Genomic DNA, 18,573 nt, shown 5'->3' on the forward strand with positions numbered 1-18,573 from the left:
ATGCGTAAGTCGCAGGCTCTGCTAATGGGCGGCGGCGTCGGCGGCGGAGACCATCGCCTGGGTCTGGACGATGCTGCATCCGAAAGCTATTCGTCGAGCTCGTCGTTCAGCAATTCCTACAGCGATGGCAGCGATCTGGCCAACTGGGAGGAGTTCGTGGCCCCCGATGGCACGCTCTTCTATGCCGAATACGTGCCGCACGCGAGGTCGAGCTCATCGAACCCGCAATCAGCGACAGCGGACCGACGTGTCGAGTTTATGCGGCGCACTTCGTCGCTGCGCCTGGGAAAGAAGCCAACACGACGCCAACAGAACAGCCAGCAATCACAGCACCAAACCAAGCACAATGGCAATCGTCAGAGTCAACAGGCGCCAGTCGAGTTGGTGGAAGAGTTTCGCTTTGCACACATAAAGCCGTTGCAGACGGAGCAGAGCAAGCAACTGGAATTGGTTATAACCGCGGCGGATCGCTTTCGCTTTGGACGACGCTCGACAGCCGTGGAGTCCATACTGGGCTTTCGGGTGCTGCCCTTTGTCGATCAGCCCGAATGCCTGATGGTCGATGGGTTTGTGCATCAAGAGCAGCCGCCCATACGGAGGGGCGACTGGTTCAAGTCCCTCAATGGCATCGACATACGGGCCAGCAATGTGGACGAGCTGTTGCAGCAGTTTGTGGAGCCCACAAAGGTTTGTCTGGGCTTTCAGGGCGCCGATCGCAATGATGGCAGCACCTTGCCCGGCGCCGCCTCTGGCATCGATGCGAATGCCAATAGCAATCAGGTGCGTAAGCTGGAAAACTTTGCCCAGTTTGCCGAGCAATTCGAGCAGCTGCTGCTGCAGTCGACCAGCACAACGGAGTTGGAGACACCCACGCCCTTTGCAATGCTTATTCTGCCGCCGGAATGTTATCAACAGGACCAGCACAAGGACTCGCTGTACTATTATCCGGAGAGTGCGGATGGCGGACTCAGCAATTTTCTATACAAGGCGCGTGGCAGTTTTCTGACCATCAACGCCGTACTCAGCGATGAGCTGCAAACGAAGCCACGCTGGACGCGATTGCTGGTGGATAGCGTCGCCTACAATGTCAACTATCGAGCGCTGAATGGCTTCCTGGTGCTGTTCGCCTTTACGGCCCGGGATCAGACAGCAGCCGAATGTGCTTTGCGCTCTGATGAGCTGATCGGCTATATGCGCTTTGCCTTCCCGGGGCTCTGCCTCGACAACTTTGCGAATGCCAATGAGACGACAAGTGGTCTGCGCGCTTTTCTGAAACACTTCTGCAATATCCAGAGGGTGCGTTTGCTCGCCCGTCCACGTGCTGGCGTTCAGTTCGAGGAGCTGTTGTGGGAGTCCAGGCTGCTGGCTTTGCCAAAGGAGGCGCAGCTGCGCATTTTTGACGCCCTCAGCGAAATGGAGGCCATGGATTATCGCAACTGGAACGATGAACCTTTGACCACGCATCGTGAGTTCTTCATCTATGGCTGCGTTCTGTACTACGATAGCTATCTGTTGGCCTCTCAGCTGCCCGTCGAAGTGCGCGCCAATGTGGAGAGGTTTCTGCGCTGCCGCGGCATCTTCGACTTCATTGGAGCCCAGAATGTCAGGGAACTGTATGTGTGGGAGGAGATTGCGTTGGCCAATGCCACTGGGCGCTACTTTCTGACCATTTGCACGCGCAGTCATCTGATTTTGGCCGTCATACTCAAGATATTCGATGCGCCGGACATGGCACCCAACGCCACAATCCCACCATCGCTTTTCTACATTGAGGAGATTCAGGAAACACTCGACCATTTAATCCAGTGTGGCATTGAATCGCTCGCAATGTTCTGGTCCATTTCCAATAAAAGGCCTGAGGTCTTGGACAAAGTGGAAAGCACTGCTGACACGGGCGCGGACGAGAAAGAGAGCAAGCTGGAAACGTTTCTCAAGCAGAAACTCACAGTTTCGAGTCCCAGCAGCCATGCGAGCGTCCTCAATGACGACGAAGTCCAGCTGTGCTCTTCCTTGGGCGGCTCTTCCATACACAGTCTCACTCCCAGCGAAGATGATTCATCGCGTAAGCGCCTGACGCCCAACCATGCGGAAGATTCCGACAGCGGCTCCGACTGGGAGAACTTTGCCGAACAACATCCCTTGCACTATGGGCTGGATGTGGAAAGCCAAAGTCAAATGACCGAGTCCCTGTGGAAGGAGATCAACAATGTGGTGCCCGTAAAGATCTCCGCCGGTTGGAAGAACGCTGTTTACTACTACGTGTACGTGGACACGGCAAATGGATCGCTCTTCTGTCCCCTCAAAGCCAATTCTGAATTATTTCCATTTGTCTGTGAGATGCGCAAAGCCTGTCACATTATTCACGCTGTGCTGGAGCGCTCTAAGAAGTTTCGCCAGCCGGTGGAGGTCACAAAAGCCCCTCCTGTGGGTGGTGCTGGTCCCGGGGTCAGCAGCAGCAGCGGCACCAGTGTCAGCAACAAGGATATATCTGTGGTTAAGGAGCACGGCATCACCATGGAGGTGAAAGGTACTGCGAAAGAACAGGGCGGTAAGCCCTATAGCGTCAGATTCGTGGTAATTGGCAGACTTTTTAACTCGCCGGCCAAGGAGGTTTACGTTTGTCATCGTCCTGAGGTGCCGCAAAACATGGTCGAGATGGCCTTCCGGCTATCCTTCTTTCCATTGGGTTAGTCAACAATACAAGTAGTTAAATGCAATATTTAGACAATAATTTATTATCACTTTGTCTTGAGTAGACTTTTTGATATTAATGTTAGTTTAAGGCCTTTTAATAAAGTAATGCAAAAAATATTTCTGCGTATTATATGGTAAAAAATAGTAGGTAGGTGCACATTCATATACACATATGTACACATGTATGTATATACATACATACATTTATACATATTTATGTACATATGTATTTAATGCAAACATATGAAATCACTAAGTGTATGAAGATGTGAAAGAGTTTATAAACTACATACGAAAGAACATATAAACATGCGCATATAAATCAGCACATTGACATTTATTTCTATTTATTCATTCTGTTTCATGCTACTCATGGTCTTTTGTGGGATTAATTTTCTCGTTTAAATTTAATTTTTGATTGCGCCAATTTTAGTGAGTTGATTGGCAGCACTTTTTGCAATACAGCGTGCTTGGAGATGAGCGATATTTACCTGAATAGGTCACTTTTTTATATTTAGAAATCACAGATACTTAAATAAGCACGGTGATCTGCTTGGCTTACACTAGTTCAATGAATGTACTAACACAACTAAACGACCAAAGACAAATGTAAATATTTACATTTTATTTACAATTGCATTCATTGAAAGTGTAAAATTGTGACATATATGAAGAGTCAACAACCTGCATTCATTCAAATTTCCCGAGGTGGCTGCCGACAACTCAAACAAAAGTCGAAAATCGTTTTTTTCCACTTACCTTCTGTCCACTTTTATTTATTGTATAATTTTCCCACAACTAAATTCTAGACGGTAAATAGCGAAAATGAATCAAGTTATTTATTAAAATTATTCTGCTGCTAGAACTTTGTCAAGACTCATCGAGTTATCCTCGTAATCTAAACGCAGTCACTGTTAGAAGAGTGACAAAATTCACTTTCAGTGTGGCCATCGCAACAGGGAGACGAATGAGTATAAATGTTGAGTATCGAATAAGGTATCGTCGTAGATGGCCGGGTAAAATCAAACCAGACGCAGCTCAAAACGAATTCGTGCGAACGCAAGCGGAAGGAGGCGTCGCTCGTTTGTGTGCAAATAAATCAAATTATATTTAGCCAAAGAAATGAAAATGTAAAATTGAATGTCAAACGAATAATGTTAAACTGTTGTGCGCGTCGTCAGTGTTCAATGTAATATATAAATCCATTTTATTTGCTACAATTATTTTATAAAGCGAAATTTGCGTTTATTTTAATGCCCTCGCATCTGTTCATTTGCACTGTATGTGTGTTTGTGTGAGCGCGTAGCATAAAAAGCATAAGAAACAAATATCAGCGCAAGACGAAGCAACGCTCAACAAACATCGGTTCGTTCATCATAACACACTCACACAACCATATGAACGCCGTACATGCACGCACACATACACAGTAAAGTAACGCGCCGCACAAGCGTCCAAAAAGTAAAAAAGTACGGAATAAAGAGAAACGCAGATAAAGCCACCATTTTACAACGGCGAAGAGAGCAGAAAGTGAAACAATAAAAAAAATCAGCTCCTTTGGATACATTCTGTTGCCTTCAATTTTCTTCAACAAAGCACAAATATGGCTACTTTCCAAATACATCGTGACATCAACGACAAGGAGAATCCCGAAGTGCCAGCAGCCTTGCGGGAGAAAGGCTGCGGTAAACAGCCACTAGCCGTTATCGGTGGCAAGGAAAAGGCTCAGCCATTGGCACCGCGCGCCAATTTTGCCGTTCTAAATGCCAACAATGGCAACGTGCCGCGAGCTGCGCCTCTGCCTGCCGGAAAAGCGGTAAGTGTGTGCTGCAAAGCTATGTATTCCTTACGGAGCGCACAGGCTTTGTAATGCAGCTGCCTAGCAGCTGGTGGTGGAATCACAATAGATGTTCTGTTGTTGCAGATAATGGTCATGGTGGTAGTTATGTCACCCTCTCTTCTGCTCTCACTTGTTCTCTCTCTCTCTCTGCTATGCGTGTATGTCTCTGATCTGTCTTGTCTGCCTGCACGTATTGCGCAAACTTTCCAAATATTGGCGCCATGCTCATGCGCGCATGCCAATTTGGCAATGCAGATTTAACAATGTAGATTTGACAGCATTGCGATTTCTTATACCCTTTTAGGAAATGTGCAGCAGGGTATACGAGTAAGCGCAAATGTACGTACATACAAGTATGTAAGGCTTAGAAGAAGGCGTGGCAGGTCCCACAAAGTAAATAAACAAAAAATTATGTTAAATATATGTAAGAGTTTTGTTCCGTAGTGTGGTAATCAAACATTGTTAGCGCCTATTTGTCCTCATATCTGAATGTGGGTGTTAAATGTAGACTTATGCACAAATATTCATCAGCAACAAAGTTTTAATTATGAGCCATAACCATTTGCATAGTATCGCAACAATTTATTACTGGAAGCAAAACTTTCGAGTTTGAGATCCTTGTAATCATGTTCGGCCGCGTTATCTTTAGTTTCACATTACAAATCCGGCTGATAAGGTTTGCTTATGCTGAACAATATGAAGTGGTGTAACACATGGTGGGGTTGATATTATTTCAGCTTTGTTGCAATTTTCGCGCCCATACTTCAAACTAACCTAGAAATAGAATTTTGCGCGCCATTAAAAGCGAAACTGCAGATGAAAGTGAAGAGCATAACCAACAATGTTATGTACCTACATACATACATACTAAAGCAAGCATATACATATGTATGTGTGGCAGCACTGTAATGCAATTACAGCATATACACACAAACACATACAAATAGAGCGAAGCCAGCAAATGGCGCGAGCCCAACAGCATGACAAATCTAAAGCAATGCATGTAACAGGATTTTTCCCAGAGGAAAATAAAAAAAGCAAAGAGGGTGCATTATTCTGCGCGACATACTCATACATACACACACCTTATGTATTCAATTTCGTTGCTGTGCCTTGCAGGTCTTCCAGAAAACAGCAACAACTTCAGTCGATACTGAGAATGCTGTCTATGGTGGCGCCAAGAAATCCAATGTTGTGCCCGTCGTGGAGCAATTTAAGACATTTTCCGTATATGAGGACAACAATGATACGCAACAGCAAGTTGTTAAGGCGGAGGCGAATGCCAATGACAAGGAGAATGTTTATGGCGTTAACCAAAAGTAAGTAAATTCGTAAATAATTTACAGTTAACACAATATACATATGATTTTATATTACTTTGACTTCAGTGATGAATCGCATGTCTACGATCTGGACATAACACCCATGTCCGTCACCGATGTGTTGTCACCCATGTCTGTGGACCGTTCGATGGTCAGCGATGGTAGTGCCCAGCTAATTGACGACAGCGCTGTTGATACAACAGCTGATAGCAAGGATGGAGCTGCCAATGGGTTTAGCAATGAGCTGCTGCGCAAAGAGATGCCGCCGCGCAACGATCGCCAGCGTTTCTACGAGGTGGTCCAGTATCAGTTGGACATATTAAAGAACTTCCGCGAGGCTGAGGTGAGTTGTTTGGATTCTTTAAACTGAACGCTATTTATTGATTGCGTATTTTCGGTTATATTACCTCTACATATCAAATCCGACATTTCGAATTGAAAAATGTGAGATATTAGATTTTGTTGACTGTTTCAGTCAGTTTGGGATCAGCTTTTTTTAAAAACTTACAATCAATTATCAGAGACTGGTTTGAAAATTAATGATATGTAGAAGACATTTATTTGCCGCAATCGATTTTTTTTGTATCAACTATTTTAGAAATATAAAGGGAAATACTACTTGTATTTCACTTTGAGTCACAATTGGTTGTGATTTAAATACCATGTACCCAAAGGCTAAAAAGGTTAAAAGGTTAGTATGTAACAGACAGAAGGAATTATTTCCGAGTATACATACATATGTTCTTAATCAGTAAGACATGAGAAATCAATCTAAACATATCCGCCCATCTGTCTGTCTGGATGAACGTCTGGATTTAAGAAACGGCTGAGTCCACATTGACCAAGCTGTATACTTTCCCAAATGTCCACAATTCTAAAGCTAAATAGACTAAAATATTATATAATTCTATATCGCTTTTGCATCCACAAAAAACTGCAGCATCGAGCTCCCTCTTCTGCTATGAGCGCTGATAACACAGCGGCGGAAGTTTGTTTTGTAAAAAGGAATATTTAAAGTGGGGCTCGCTCGACTGTAGCATTCGGTAGTCGTATGTTTTTGTAATCATTTGTCATCTTTTTATGTAGTTTCAACAAGAATGTAGTTCCGTGTTATAAAACAAATAATACTAGGAGGACTTCAATAACATTTTGTTCAAGCTACTAATGCTACAAACTTTTTGAAACTTTTCATATTTCCTTGAGCGTTTTTCGATTATATTTCGCTCTGATTTTATTTATACTTTGCTCAAACAACAACAATTCATTTAAATGATTTTAAAACTAGTTTAAATAACCGGTTGTTTGCAAATGGTGCCAAATATCAGGTAACCATGAGATGAGTTTAGAGCCCAAATGAAAATAATTTCGAAATACACAAGCAAGTCTTAAGCATTATGGTATTTCCTTAATAATTTAATAGAATTCAATAAACATTTTACTACAAAAAAGTTAAATAAGATTTATTTATCAAGACTACTTGTAACATAGAACCAGATTACGCAGATTATTTGCATGTCTGACCGTAGACTTAGTTATACTTTTAAAATTAAACGAAGTGTTGAAAAAGAGGGGAAGTATTTTGTTTTCAATACAAAACTCTCTTCTAATATGTTCGAAATATTCTCCACATTCGAATATTATGTGTTTCTGTTTAATAGAAATGAGAGAAGCCAACATTTGAATGTGATGTCTTAGTCGCCCATAGAAAGGCCTGGCTACCAATCTTAGCAGGCCTGACAACATTAATGTTTGTTGTTTTTGTTTGCACTCGAGTGCTGTATTCCTGCATTTGCTTGCTATAGTGCTGACCCCCCGAATCCTGACTGTGTTTGTGTGCGTGTGTATCGGCACGCACACAAGTGCAATAGTTTCCAGTTTCCACACACACACACACTAAACAGAACCCTGCCGCGCCCTAATGTGTCGCTATCCTCTCTCTTCCCTTTCTGGTCGTCACATGTTTATCAGCTAGCGACGCGGAAAAGCCGCCACCATTGCCGCTTCCTTGCGTTTGTTGACTTTTCTACGGTCTCTTGTCGTCTGTTGAAGATCGGTTTGTTTGCCTGCCGCACTAATTGCCAGAGGGAACGCTCTCATGCGTTGCATTTGAATGCCGACTGCGTACTCCCTGGGATGACACCACTATTATGGGGCGTGTGTTTCCTTTGCCTTTGCATGCCTCTTCTTTTTGTAGTTTTTCATTCTTCTCTATTCGTCGTTATATAACGAAGAAGGAGCTAAAATTAAGTAGAAGACTCTTTGTTGCAAGGGTTATTTCCAAAAGTACCTGCACATACGTGTATATCTAGCATATTTACTGCTAGACAGAAGCGTTAATGACATACATACTCGTATTTTGTTCGGCACTATTGTAAAACCAATAAAGAAAACATTCGTCTACTTTGCGGCTGATTAAATTATAAGGCTAGTAGCTTGCCTTTCTTCTCTGGGACGATACAACAGTTCATAAATGCAAAGTCTGTGGCACCCATATATCTTTAATCATGGTTAGCAGTCGATAAAAGGTTAGAAAATTTCAGCCAGAGATTACAATGCCGAGTGAGAACATCCGTTAAGATAAGTGGTTCGGTTGCAGATATTGGTTTCCTTATCGCCTGAAAGAGAGAGAGAGATAATTTTGTAATGCCCAGTGTCAGCCTAGTTTGATCCATGGCTATGGGCTAAGTTACGATTTTTCCCTATTGTTCAGTTGGTCGTGACTAGGTTCATAAAAATGAAACATCTTACAGTCATATATATCAGAAAATCCATGCCATCAACACGTACTCTGAAAAGCTATCGGATATTTTGAAAAACTTTAAGATTATAGGCATGCCAGAGAAATTTGTAAAGCCTAGTGATAGCTGTCTGGTAACGGATATAATATATGTAAGGGCATTTCCATTTTTTTGGGATTAGTTTATTTAATTAGTTTTGTTCTTCTAGTAAATTATTTCTATCATTGAAAAGAAGGATTGGCAAAGGAAATTCGTATATCCCAGTGAAAGGGGTGTTTGGGAAAAAGAGGGGGCTCGAGTACACATAGAGCTCTATGCATACCAATGTTTCTTTTTCATGAACTTTTTAAACAAAAACAGTTAAATGTGTATTATAAAATTGTCATTTTAAATATTCGTTATTGTAATTTACCTTTGCCGACATACCTATACATTCTAATCGCAAAAACAGAGAAAAATTGTCGGCTTTAATAAAACAGCTATGACGAGGAACGGAAGAACAAATCAAATAACTATGAGTTAACTGAACGAGCGAATAAAGTAAAGCATAGATTGAACAAGCTATAGGGAACTACTGAACTATGTATATTTCCCAATTTTAATGGAAATATAGTATAGATGGAAACATCAGAAGATCAGCTTAAATATATTATGTTCTAGAACTCTCAATTTTTGTTTATTTCAATCAATTAGAGTACACATAAATTTGCTTTGGGTATTTTTCAAAGTTCTCTACGATTCAATTTGTTTTTATATATTATTTATATAGTATAAAGTATGTCAATTGTAGAGATTTGAGCGCCCTGAGTGCATGTGAAATCCATTTGAAAGAAAAAACCAACTTAGCAGCATGCACTCAAGACCCTCGAATCACTCAAAGATCTCTTAGTATTGCATGCAAGGGTGGAAGGAAATGTGTGTGGTTAGGAAAAATTGTAAAATTAAATAATATTCTCTTAATAATTAACGCGAGTTCTTGTTGAACTGATCGTAAAAGTCATCAGATACGTGATTGGTTAGTCGAACTACAGTTTCCTTGCGCTGCTGATCCTGTTCGCGAGCTAGTTGGGCATTCACACGCATTAGATCGTCCAACTGCTCCTTGCGCTGGCGTTCCATTTCGATTTGTTTGAGGACTAGCTCGCGGTCCATATTTATGGCATACTGCTCCCACTGTTTGTCCATCAGTTGGGCCTCCGTTCTTCGCTTTTTAGTTATTATTAGCTGCTGCTCCTGACCCTGGCGGAAGGCTTTCAGCTCCTCATCGTTCATGCCGCGATACATGAATGCGATTTTCTTGTTCGGATTGGTGCGTGATTGTGCCACATCTAGATTCTCGCTGAGCATATCGCTCGAAAGCATATTATATATCTCGGCCATGTCGTCCTCGTACTTTTCCTGCTTGGCCCGAGCGCGATCCATTTGCTTCTGCTTGGCCAGACTTGCATTGAATTCCCGGTTCTTTTGTATGATTTGGTTGCGCATTAGATTATCCGACTTAGCCATATCCTCGAGATGCTTGTCCCGGCACATGATGTTCTGCATAAACATACCATCGGCGCGACGTCGTGCCTCCTCCGCCTGCCTGCGCTCCTGAACCTGCTGATCTAGCCAAGCCTTCTGCTGTTCCCGCTGTCGCAACTTGCGCTCACTATTGTACAGATCCTCGCCGGAAAAGATCTGAGCACTCGATACGCCCAATGTAATATCATCGTCCGCCACACGCATCGGTTTGCCATTTTTCAGATAATTCGGATCGTTCAGATCATATTCGCGACGCTGGTCCTTGCGCTGAAACTTGCAGCGATAGTAATTAATATCAGACTCAATGGAGCGTTGCTGTTTTTCCAGCTCCTTCTCTTTGGCCATCAGGAGGCGTTTCTGCATCTGTTCCTGCTCCTCATATCGTTTATCGCATTCCATCTGCACACTGCGCTCCTTATTCTTCTCCGCAATCTGTCGCTCCAAAATGTCCAGATCGAGCTGAAGGACACAACATCTTTCAGATAGACGGCCAATTCTTTGATACTTACTTTCCCAGACGTACCCCATAAAGCCGCTGTTTAGCATTAAAGATGCGCTTCTTACGATCATCCTCATACTGCTCGCGCTTCTGCAGCTTGAGGGCCTCATCGAGATCACTTTTGGTGCAAATACCAAGTTTGAGGGTCATTTTGTCGTTAAATAAATACTTCTCTGGGTGAGGTATGTGGACCGGATTTCAGTTGTTGTGTAAATGCGTTTTCTCTATCTGAGTTATGGAATTGATTTTGAGTTTGTTTGCTCGGTTGCCAGGTCGCCTTGTTTACAACTGATAACCAAGAGACCCAAAAACTTTGCACCATGGAATCATCCTATTAAAAGAAATCTCTTTCCTTAGCTTTAAACATTTCATCAAACTGTGAGAAAGTTTATGCCTTTACTTGCACATCTAATTAATGCATATTCAAGAACGCCATTTCGCGTACCCAATAATCGTTAAATTGATTATTAAGTTAACACCTAATTACGTGTACTTTCTGTACATATTTAGCGGTTTACGCTTATTTTGGGCGCGTCCATTCAATTTATATGTCTCGCACGTAGCTCGAAAAAGGCAATAAACAAAAGAAAATAGACATGTTCGATTTGTGGGTATTTAACAAACACGCCAGGTTTCCAAGTAAACAGAAAACTACCTGTTAGTTGGTAGATATATGTGTGGGGTGTGCGATATGCAAATATGTATGTGATTGGAAAAGACAATACATATTAATATTTATTACCAAATACTGTTTGTTAGCAAATATAATATTTACAGAGCATTCCTAACACCTATGTATGAAAGGCGTCTTTCTCTGGGGGTCAAATTATTTCCAAGCAAGTTAGTTCGTCTTGAAAGATAATATAAAACTAAAATCTGTTTGAACAAATTCGTATATGGATAGTCTGCTTAAAATATATCAACCATATTTCGTTTTATTCTATATCTTATAACAGCAAATAAACATTGTGGTTTAAAAAGGTGGGTTGAAAAACGTATTTGTTTTTAAAGATATAACACCTTATGATGCTACAAAGTTTGTATTCATATTTCTGCTGTAGGAGGAATTTTATTAAGGTATTTCAAACGTTTACATGACTGCAGTTTTATTTTGATAAGTAGAGTTTCATTAATATTCTTTTCAATTTATTCTATATTCGCATTACAGAAGAAACATCGCCCGAAGCCGCAGTATATGCGCCGCCAAAACGACATCAATCATTCGATGCGCACTATACTGGTCGATTGGCTGGTTGAGGTGTCCGAGGAATACAATCTGGACACGGAGACATTGTACTTGTCTGTGGTGTTTATCGATCGCTTCCTCAGTCAGATGTCAGTGGTGCGCTCAAAGCTGCAGTTGGTGGGAACTGCGGCCATGTATATTGCTTCGTAAGTATAGACTTTTAATATAATCCGAATATATCCGAATGAAAAAGACAATCAAAAACTGAGCAGAATTCTGAGTAAATGTAGAAGAGCAGTACACATAAACACTAAATTGTTTTTCTTTTCCTTATCTCAATTAAAAAGGATTGAAAATTTAATGTAAAGTTTAATTTCTATTTGTGGACAGTTCTATTTAAGAAATACTACAGAATAACCAAACAGTCTTCTAATAAAAGTAATAACCATTATTGAAGAAAAAAAAAAACAAAAGTACACTTTTTTTAATGAGGTGCTATAGTTTTAAGTATGAACATCAAATGGAAGATTAAGTTTGTTAGGAGGAGCATTATAGTTTAAATATTTGAATGCATTTATTTTAAATCAATTTCGTTTGGTATTTGCAGAAAATACGAAGAAATCTATCCACCAGATGTGGGTGAGTTCGTCTTCATTACCGACGACACCTACAACAAGAGCCAAGTGCTACGCATGGAGCAGATTATATTAAAAATCTTGTCATTTGATTTGTGCACACCGACACCATATGTTTTTGTTAATACCTATGCGGTGCTAACCGACATACCAGAGAGATTGAAATACTTGACTTTGGTAGGTTAATGATCTGAAATGAAAGCAACAATGGCAACAATTATAATTCTCTATCTCTGTCCACAGTACATTTGCGAGCTTTCGCTTTTGGATGCCGATCCGTTCTTGAACTATTTGCCATCGCTTGTGTCGGCTGCGGCGCTTGCGCTGGCTCGTTCAATTCTGAATATGGATATGTGGACGCCCGAGCTTGAGGAGATCACAACATACAAACTGGAAGACTTGAAGGAAGTTGTGCTGCATCTATGCAAGAGTCACAAGGCGGCCACCGAGCTCAGCACACAGGCCATACGGGAAAAGTACAATAGAGATAAGTGAGTTGTCAATTATTGGATTGATGGAAGACATGTTAATAATATCAATTTCATTTTTTAGGTACAAGAAGGTTTCCTCCGTGGAGGCCATCGAACTGAATGAGGCCGCTATGAATGACATTTTAGCCGCGTATAATGCGAAGAAGCTGTGCAAAAAGGAGCAAATACCACAGGAAAAGGATTCCAAATCGAAAGTCAATTTGTTTTATAAGTTTTAAGTGTTTTTAGGCAGCGGCGTCGGCGTCGCCAACGTCCCCAGCCAACGATCAAATTGTATTTTTTAGCTTAGTGTTTCAAGTGTATTTTTTAGTCTCTTTAATTGTATCCATGTAGCACTAACACAAACACACACAAACGCATACATGTTGAAACCTGCTGTCAGCTGCAACGACCCACAAGGAACGGAAAAAGGATAAAACCTAAGCAACTAATGAAATAACACTTCTGGACAATTGGCAAAAGTATCCCCAAAAATATGCATTCGCAAGACTTTTTATTGCAACATTGGACAAATTTATATGCGCACAGTCATATAAAACTATTAGAGCCATCGAGATGCAAGGCGCGAACTTGTCACGCTAAGCGTGGGAAAGCTGCAGCATTTTTCAACCAAAATTCGCAACAGGCTAAGCTAAAAATTTATGTTATGGAGCACTACAACTTTTTTTGCTACATATATATATATATTTCTATATTTATATACCTATTTATATATAACATGCAACTTTCTACAAAGCAGCAGGAAAAAACGAAATGCAAGCTAGATTTATTTTTACCATGTATTTTAATGCAACAAACAAAATTTAGGCTAAAAACGTTCTGTGAACCTTGCTAGCACATTAATTAACAAAATATATTAAAAAGTTTCACTCAAATTTAATAAAAACAAAATCGAGATTAGATTTTACTTGAAAGGCCATAGAGACGACCGCACAACAGTGCGATAGAATTCCATTTGCATTGAATTAGTAAAGACTACAATATCCATATACATATGTATTTAAACTTATTACGCTTACTACGTATTTAGTTGTAGAACCTTTACATTAAACTAAGCTTAAGGTTTCTGTTGCCCGACTGGCCTGAACGATTTTCAATATTCAGGCATCGATTAATGCAATGAAACTACATTATATAGCTGCATACAAACCACCAGTCTTAAAGCTAACATTCTATTAACAACAATTGTACGTACTATTGATGCTTAGGTGATGGTAAGATCAGCACGCTGATAAACTGGAAAACTTGCTAGGTGCTGCTTGGCAAGGTGTTCAGCAACCCCCCCACTCTGTATTCAATAAAATATGAAAATACATATTGCAAAAAAGCAACTGTGCGTTATTTATTTAAGGAGTAGCTTTTTAATTAAAATAATTCATAATTCCCTTGGTCTTTTAGGTAAAGCGTTGTATGGAATGAGAAATAATGCCAGAAATTTCTCCCACTTAATACTTAATGGGAACATGCGACGCTGTTTCCGCATTTCAACTTATTTCACGAATGTAGACTTCAAATCTCTTTCTACCGTCACATTTCGCTGCACTTTTCGAATTCAATTCACGTATTTTTAAGCAAATAATATCAAATTTCAGTCATACGTTTTGCAAATAATGATCAACAGGGGTGAATTTGAAACTGTTTCATGATAGACTTGAATGATTTGAGATGAAAATCTGCAGACTATAAAGTGAAAAATGAATTTGATAAAGGAAGGCCAGTTTCCATTCATAAGTTTCATTCTTTTTTGGAGAAGAACGAAAATCCCAGCTTAGCTTCTAATCTCCAACTCTAGCGGACCTGCCCTCGCTAGCTAACTCTAGGACATTTCTAGATTAATTTTTTACTACCGTCCAGATCATCGAGTAACTGATGAACAACTGATTAAGCTTCCGAGAGAATTACAATCATCATGGCAGTAGGTCAGGCGCATAACTTTCCGGACTGGATACTTAACTTTGCTGTGAATCGGCTGACTGTGTCGAGGCAGATTCATTATTGGATATTATATATAAACTAGTACATACTTGTATGTTTCTTTTTTTCTATACAAATATAGAATTTGTTAAATCTTTCTTGGGTTTGGCTGTTATTATTTGTGAAATATGATGGAGGAAGGCTTTCACTTTAGAAACTTCGTCAAAAACAAGAGTTTCTCCAGTATGCGATATTGTCTTAATGCAGATTTGAAGCACATTTGGTGGTTTCAGTATGTTTGGTTAAAAGATTGCAATAAGGATCGCTTTGAATAATGTTTTTTGCTTTTAATATCTAAGATTATTTTTTATAAACATTGTAAATGCAAAAGGAAGGAGTGCGTTAATATGTCTACTGCTCTCCCAATTTCTCGATCTCGTCAAGTAGAATATCCAATTCGTTTGCTTCTAAAACTGGAAAACAAGTGAAGACCATGCGGAAGAAGTTTCCTAGATTTCGACTGGCAAGGGGAGTGTAACCAACCATAACCGTTCCACTGTATGCCATCTGTTCCTTGATTTTGGGTGCCACCTGGACACGGAAGAAGTTGGAAAGTATAAGATTTCTGAATGGGGGGGGGGGGGGGAATTGAATGGAACCATCCCACTTACTGTGTACAAACGTGTCCACCACTCCGCGGTCTCTTGGCGACCCCGCATGTTCTTGGGAATGTACCAGAAACAAACATTGGAGTACTCATGCGTATCGAGCACCAGCCTGAAACGATCCGCACGTGCGCGCAGTTTCTGCTCCAGCAGACGGGCCATATTGATGGCATGATCAACCAGATGGCCGTATTGGCTATAGCCACGAGCCTTCAGCATTAGCCAGAACTTAAAGGCGTCGATCTTGCGACCGCATTGCACACTCTTGTTGCCCGTGTCATAGGAGACGTCATAGAATTTGTCCTGCTGGAACAAATAGTTCACCTCAATGCTGTTGCAGCGCGCCAGCAAATCCGACTCGCGTGTTATGAAGAGCGAGCACTGAAGCGGTGCGCCCAGCGTCTTGTGCGGATTCCAGGCAAAGGAGTTGGCGCGTGCCAGTCCCTTGAGCAGCGAACGATGCTGGGTGGCGAGCAGGGCAGATCCACCCAGACAGGCGTCTACATGCAGCCAGAGGCCATGACGCGCCGCGAGATCGGCAAGACCATCGAGATCATCGAAGGCACCCAACACTGTTGTGCCGGCTGTGGCGTTCACGAAAAACGGCTCCCAACCACGACTCTTGGCCTCTTCTATCTTAGACTCCAAGTCCCCCAACTCCATTTGACCGCGACCATTTGTGCGTACTGCGATACAGTGATCAGCCCCGAAGCCCAGCCAATGTGCCGCCTTCTTCAGACTATAATGTGACTCCTCAGAGGTAAAGATTGCCAGCGGCCGCATTCCAAACATGCCCGATGTCTTTACCTCTGGGGCCCGCTTATAGCGAGCCAACACCACACCGTACATGTTGGACATGGAGCCACCGGGCGAAAAGATGCCATCACCCACGCCCTCGTCGTAGCCGGCCAAACGGCAAACTGTTGATATTACCTCGGTCTCGATCAGCGAAAATACAGGCGCCACTTCATAGGTGTAACTGAAAGGATCAACAAAATCTTCAACTCCCACTACCAACAGTCTAAACTTAAAGATGATTACAGACCAAGTGATAAAAAAAAACCATTCCAAGCGTTTTTAAAATATTGTTCTAAACAAAGAATGTTACTTTTTTAAAACGAAAATTCACATTTTTCTAAAACTTTCTTTTAAGTTAAGTACTCTATTAAAATATTTCTTAACTTAAACTTACGAGCTTGTATTGAGCGCTTCGGTAATCCAAGCACCAGCTAGTCCATATGGATCTAGTTGTCCGAAGAGTTGATTGTGAAAACGTCCGTGTGAAGTTTTCACCGAATACCGAATCACGAGCTGACAAAGCTTCTCGATCTCGCTCAGACTGTGCGTTTCCTTTTCCTCAATCTTGAGATTGATAAGTTGCTGTGGAGAGATAAGAATTAGGCACGAGCCGGCGATCGATCAACTGAACCAATGCAAATTATCAGTGACTTTGCAGAATTTTCCATCTTTCGATTGCACTTATTAACCTACATTCTATAGACTTTGCCGCTAGTATATACATACATATATACGACAATTATGCAAATGTAGTTTAAAAGTGTGGGTTCTCTCGTCTCACCTTCAACTCGGACGGCTGCACAAACTCAACAATTTTCTGTTCACCCCATTGTTGGGGACTCACACAGAAGGCATTCTGCTTTTGCAGCAGTTCGTGAACATCTCGCAGGATCTTCCAATCATCTGGTAGCTGCTCCCTCACTCGATTCGCAGTCAATGCAGCAGCAGACGAAGAATTGCTTTTGCTATCCATTTTATTTTATTATTTTCACGTACGTGAGTAGTCTCGGATTTCTCGAACCGCCCTGGTCGACCACCAGATTGTGAGTGTCTAGTGAGTTCTCATATTCAGAAACGTTGCACTGCAGCTGATACCTCGATAGAGTTAAACGTTAATTCAACTTTTCCAGTTCTTGGGTGCCCTTTGCTGCCAAACTGGAGTAATTGACGATTGTTGAAAAATATACGTCATATGAAAAATGTTACTTGAATGGATTATCAATAAGTTTTATCAACTTTGAATAAAAGTTATTGTATTATTTTTAATAAAAGCCCACATATTTGTAGTTACATATCTGAATAATTTGGTTCAAATAAAAACCATAGTAAGTATGTTTATTTTGTTTTCCTGGAAGAGAACTTTATTTTAGAGAGAAGCTTCAAATTCTTTATTGTTGAATTTAAAAGAGTTGAGCCCGACATTTTAGTGTCTACTTATCTTTCCACAATCTAAAGGCATCAGGTATTTGAAACCTAAAGACTGTTAGATAATGCGAATGGCTGTAAAGGGTAAATAAGTTCGTTGCAACCGAAGAAAAACTTTATATTGGTTTTATTTTATTTATTTAACTTAACTGCTTTCGCTCTCTCAATCAAGCTCATGTAAAAGACAACACCGCCGGCTCTCTCCGTTAATCAATTGGCGGGAATCTGGAGCTGCACAAGCGCCCGGTTTTTGTCGTAGTTTTGCCATTTAAATGCCAATCACAAAACGCTTATCAGCGGGTGTAATAAACCAACGAAAGTCGTTTCTTCCACAGCCAGACGCTCGCTGCGCCCAACAAACAACGCAGCGGCTCACTTGAGTGGTTATAATCAGATATGAGACGAACACGACAGAGGCGTAGTGCACCTGCAGAGCTCTGCTCAGTGGTGTCGGCAGTAGGTACCCTACCTGAATACAACCAGAGGCAAAATCCTAGCTATACATACATTTATCTAAACAATCGACAACATTCATTTTTGAAATTAGCATTTTTTAACTTTCACTGGAAATCAGAATTGTAATTTGTCGATTACTATACTTTTTCTTATACTTCATGTATAGTTTATACAAATGTTAACAATTTAATTTTAAAAAGAAGTGTAAAAACTATAAAGTTTTGTGTAATAAAGAGATATAAAAATGTTAAAAAAATAAATAATATTTAACAGTAATAGGTAATAATTTTAGTTGTAACTAACGTTTTTTTTTTTACACGACTTTTTCTGGAACCAATCTATCGTGTAAAAACCGAATTAGGTGTACATACTCCCCTCGTTCCTCA

The 18,573-nt window shown here is 41.0% G+C and overlaps 4 protein-coding genes across 4 annotated transcripts; 2 read left to right on the forward strand and 2 right to left on the reverse strand.

Annotated features, from left to right (window-relative positions):
• On the forward strand, window positions 1-2,691 carry LOC115632795 (protein inturned). Its single transcript, XM_030530047.1, has one exon. The coding sequence runs from the start codon at window positions 1-3 to the stop codon at window positions 2,689-2,691; it is 2,691 nt and encodes an 896-aa protein (XP_030385907.1).
• A 1,037-nt stretch (window positions 2,692-3,728) lies between these two features.
• Window positions 3,729-13,639, forward strand: LOC115632477 (G2/mitotic-specific cyclin-A). Its single transcript, XM_030529651.1, has 7 exons — window positions 3,729-4,510; window positions 5,654-5,853; window positions 5,923-6,199; window positions 11,786-12,009; window positions 12,411-12,615; window positions 12,682-12,929; window positions 12,991-13,639. Exons 1-7 carry the CDS (start codon window positions 4,298-4,300, stop codon window positions 13,145-13,147), a joined length of 1,524 nt encoding a protein of 507 aa, XP_030385511.1. The 5' UTR covers window positions 3,729-4,297; the 3' UTR covers window positions 13,148-13,639.
• Window positions 9,473-10,878, reverse strand: LOC115632478 (RIB43A-like with coiled-coils protein 2). The gene is made up of 2 exons (XM_030529652.1): window positions 10,642-10,878; window positions 9,473-10,577 (listed from the first exon to the last, which is right to left on the reverse strand). The coding sequence occupies exons 1-2, from the start codon at window positions 10,765-10,767 to the stop codon at window positions 9,558-9,560; spliced, it is 1,146 nt and encodes a 381-aa protein (XP_030385512.1). The 5' UTR covers window positions 10,768-10,878; the 3' UTR covers window positions 9,473-9,557.
• A 1,526-nt stretch (window positions 13,640-15,165) lies between the features above and the next one.
• Window positions 15,166-17,342, reverse strand: LOC115632569 (cysteine sulfinic acid decarboxylase). Its single transcript, XM_030529789.1, has 4 exons — window positions 17,088-17,342; window positions 16,701-16,888; window positions 15,515-16,487; window positions 15,166-15,434 (listed from the first exon to the last, which is right to left on the reverse strand). Exons 1-4 carry the CDS (start codon window positions 17,277-17,279, stop codon window positions 15,255-15,257), a joined length of 1,533 nt encoding a protein of 510 aa, XP_030385649.1. The 5' UTR covers window positions 17,280-17,342; the 3' UTR covers window positions 15,166-15,254.
• Window positions 17,343-18,573: the final 1,231 nt, after the last annotated feature.

The sequence above is a fragment of the Scaptodrosophila lebanonensis genome, unplaced genomic scaffold (assembly GCF_003285725.1).
Source record: "Scaptodrosophila lebanonensis strain 11010-0011.00,11010-0021.00 unplaced genomic scaffold, SlebRS2 tig00001415-arrow-pilon, whole genome shotgun sequence".
Classification (NCBI taxonomy): domain Eukaryota; kingdom Metazoa; phylum Arthropoda; class Insecta; order Diptera; family Drosophilidae; genus Scaptodrosophila; species Scaptodrosophila lebanonensis.

Coding starts and splice junctions, on each gene's coding strand:
- LOC115632795 (XM_030530047.1), top strand. CDS start 1: ATGCGTAAGTCGCAGGCTCTGCTAATGGGCGGCGGCGTCGGCGGCGGA.
- LOC115632477 (XM_030529651.1), top strand. CDS start 4,298: ATGGCTACTTTCCAAATACATCGTGACATCAACGACAAGGAGAATCCC. Junction 12,010..12,410: donor GCGGCCATGTATATTGCTTC/GTAAGTATAGAC, acceptor TGGTATTTGCAG/AAAATACGAAGAAATCTATC. Junction 12,930..12,990: donor GAAAAGTACAATAGAGATAA/GTGAGTTGTCAA, acceptor TTCATTTTTTAG/GTACAAGAAGGTTTCCTCCG.
- LOC115632478 (XM_030529652.1), bottom strand. CDS start 10,767: ATGACCCTCAAACTTGGTATTTGCACCAAAAGTGATCTCGATGAGGCC. Junction 10,578..10,641: donor CTAAACAGCGGCTTTATGGG/GTACGTCTGGGA, acceptor TGTGTCCTTCAG/CTCGATCTGGACATTTTGGA.
- LOC115632569 (XM_030529789.1), bottom strand. CDS start 17,279: ATGGATAGCAAAAGCAATTCTTCGTCTGCTGCTGCATTGACTGCGAAT. Junction 16,488..16,700: donor GAAGCGCTCAATACAAGCTC/GTAAGTTTAAGT, acceptor TGATCCTTTCAG/TTACACCTATGAAGTGGCGC. Junction 15,435..15,514: donor GGTGGACACGTTTGTACACA/GTAAGTGGGATG, acceptor TTCCGTGTCCAG/GTGGCACCCAAAATCAAGGA.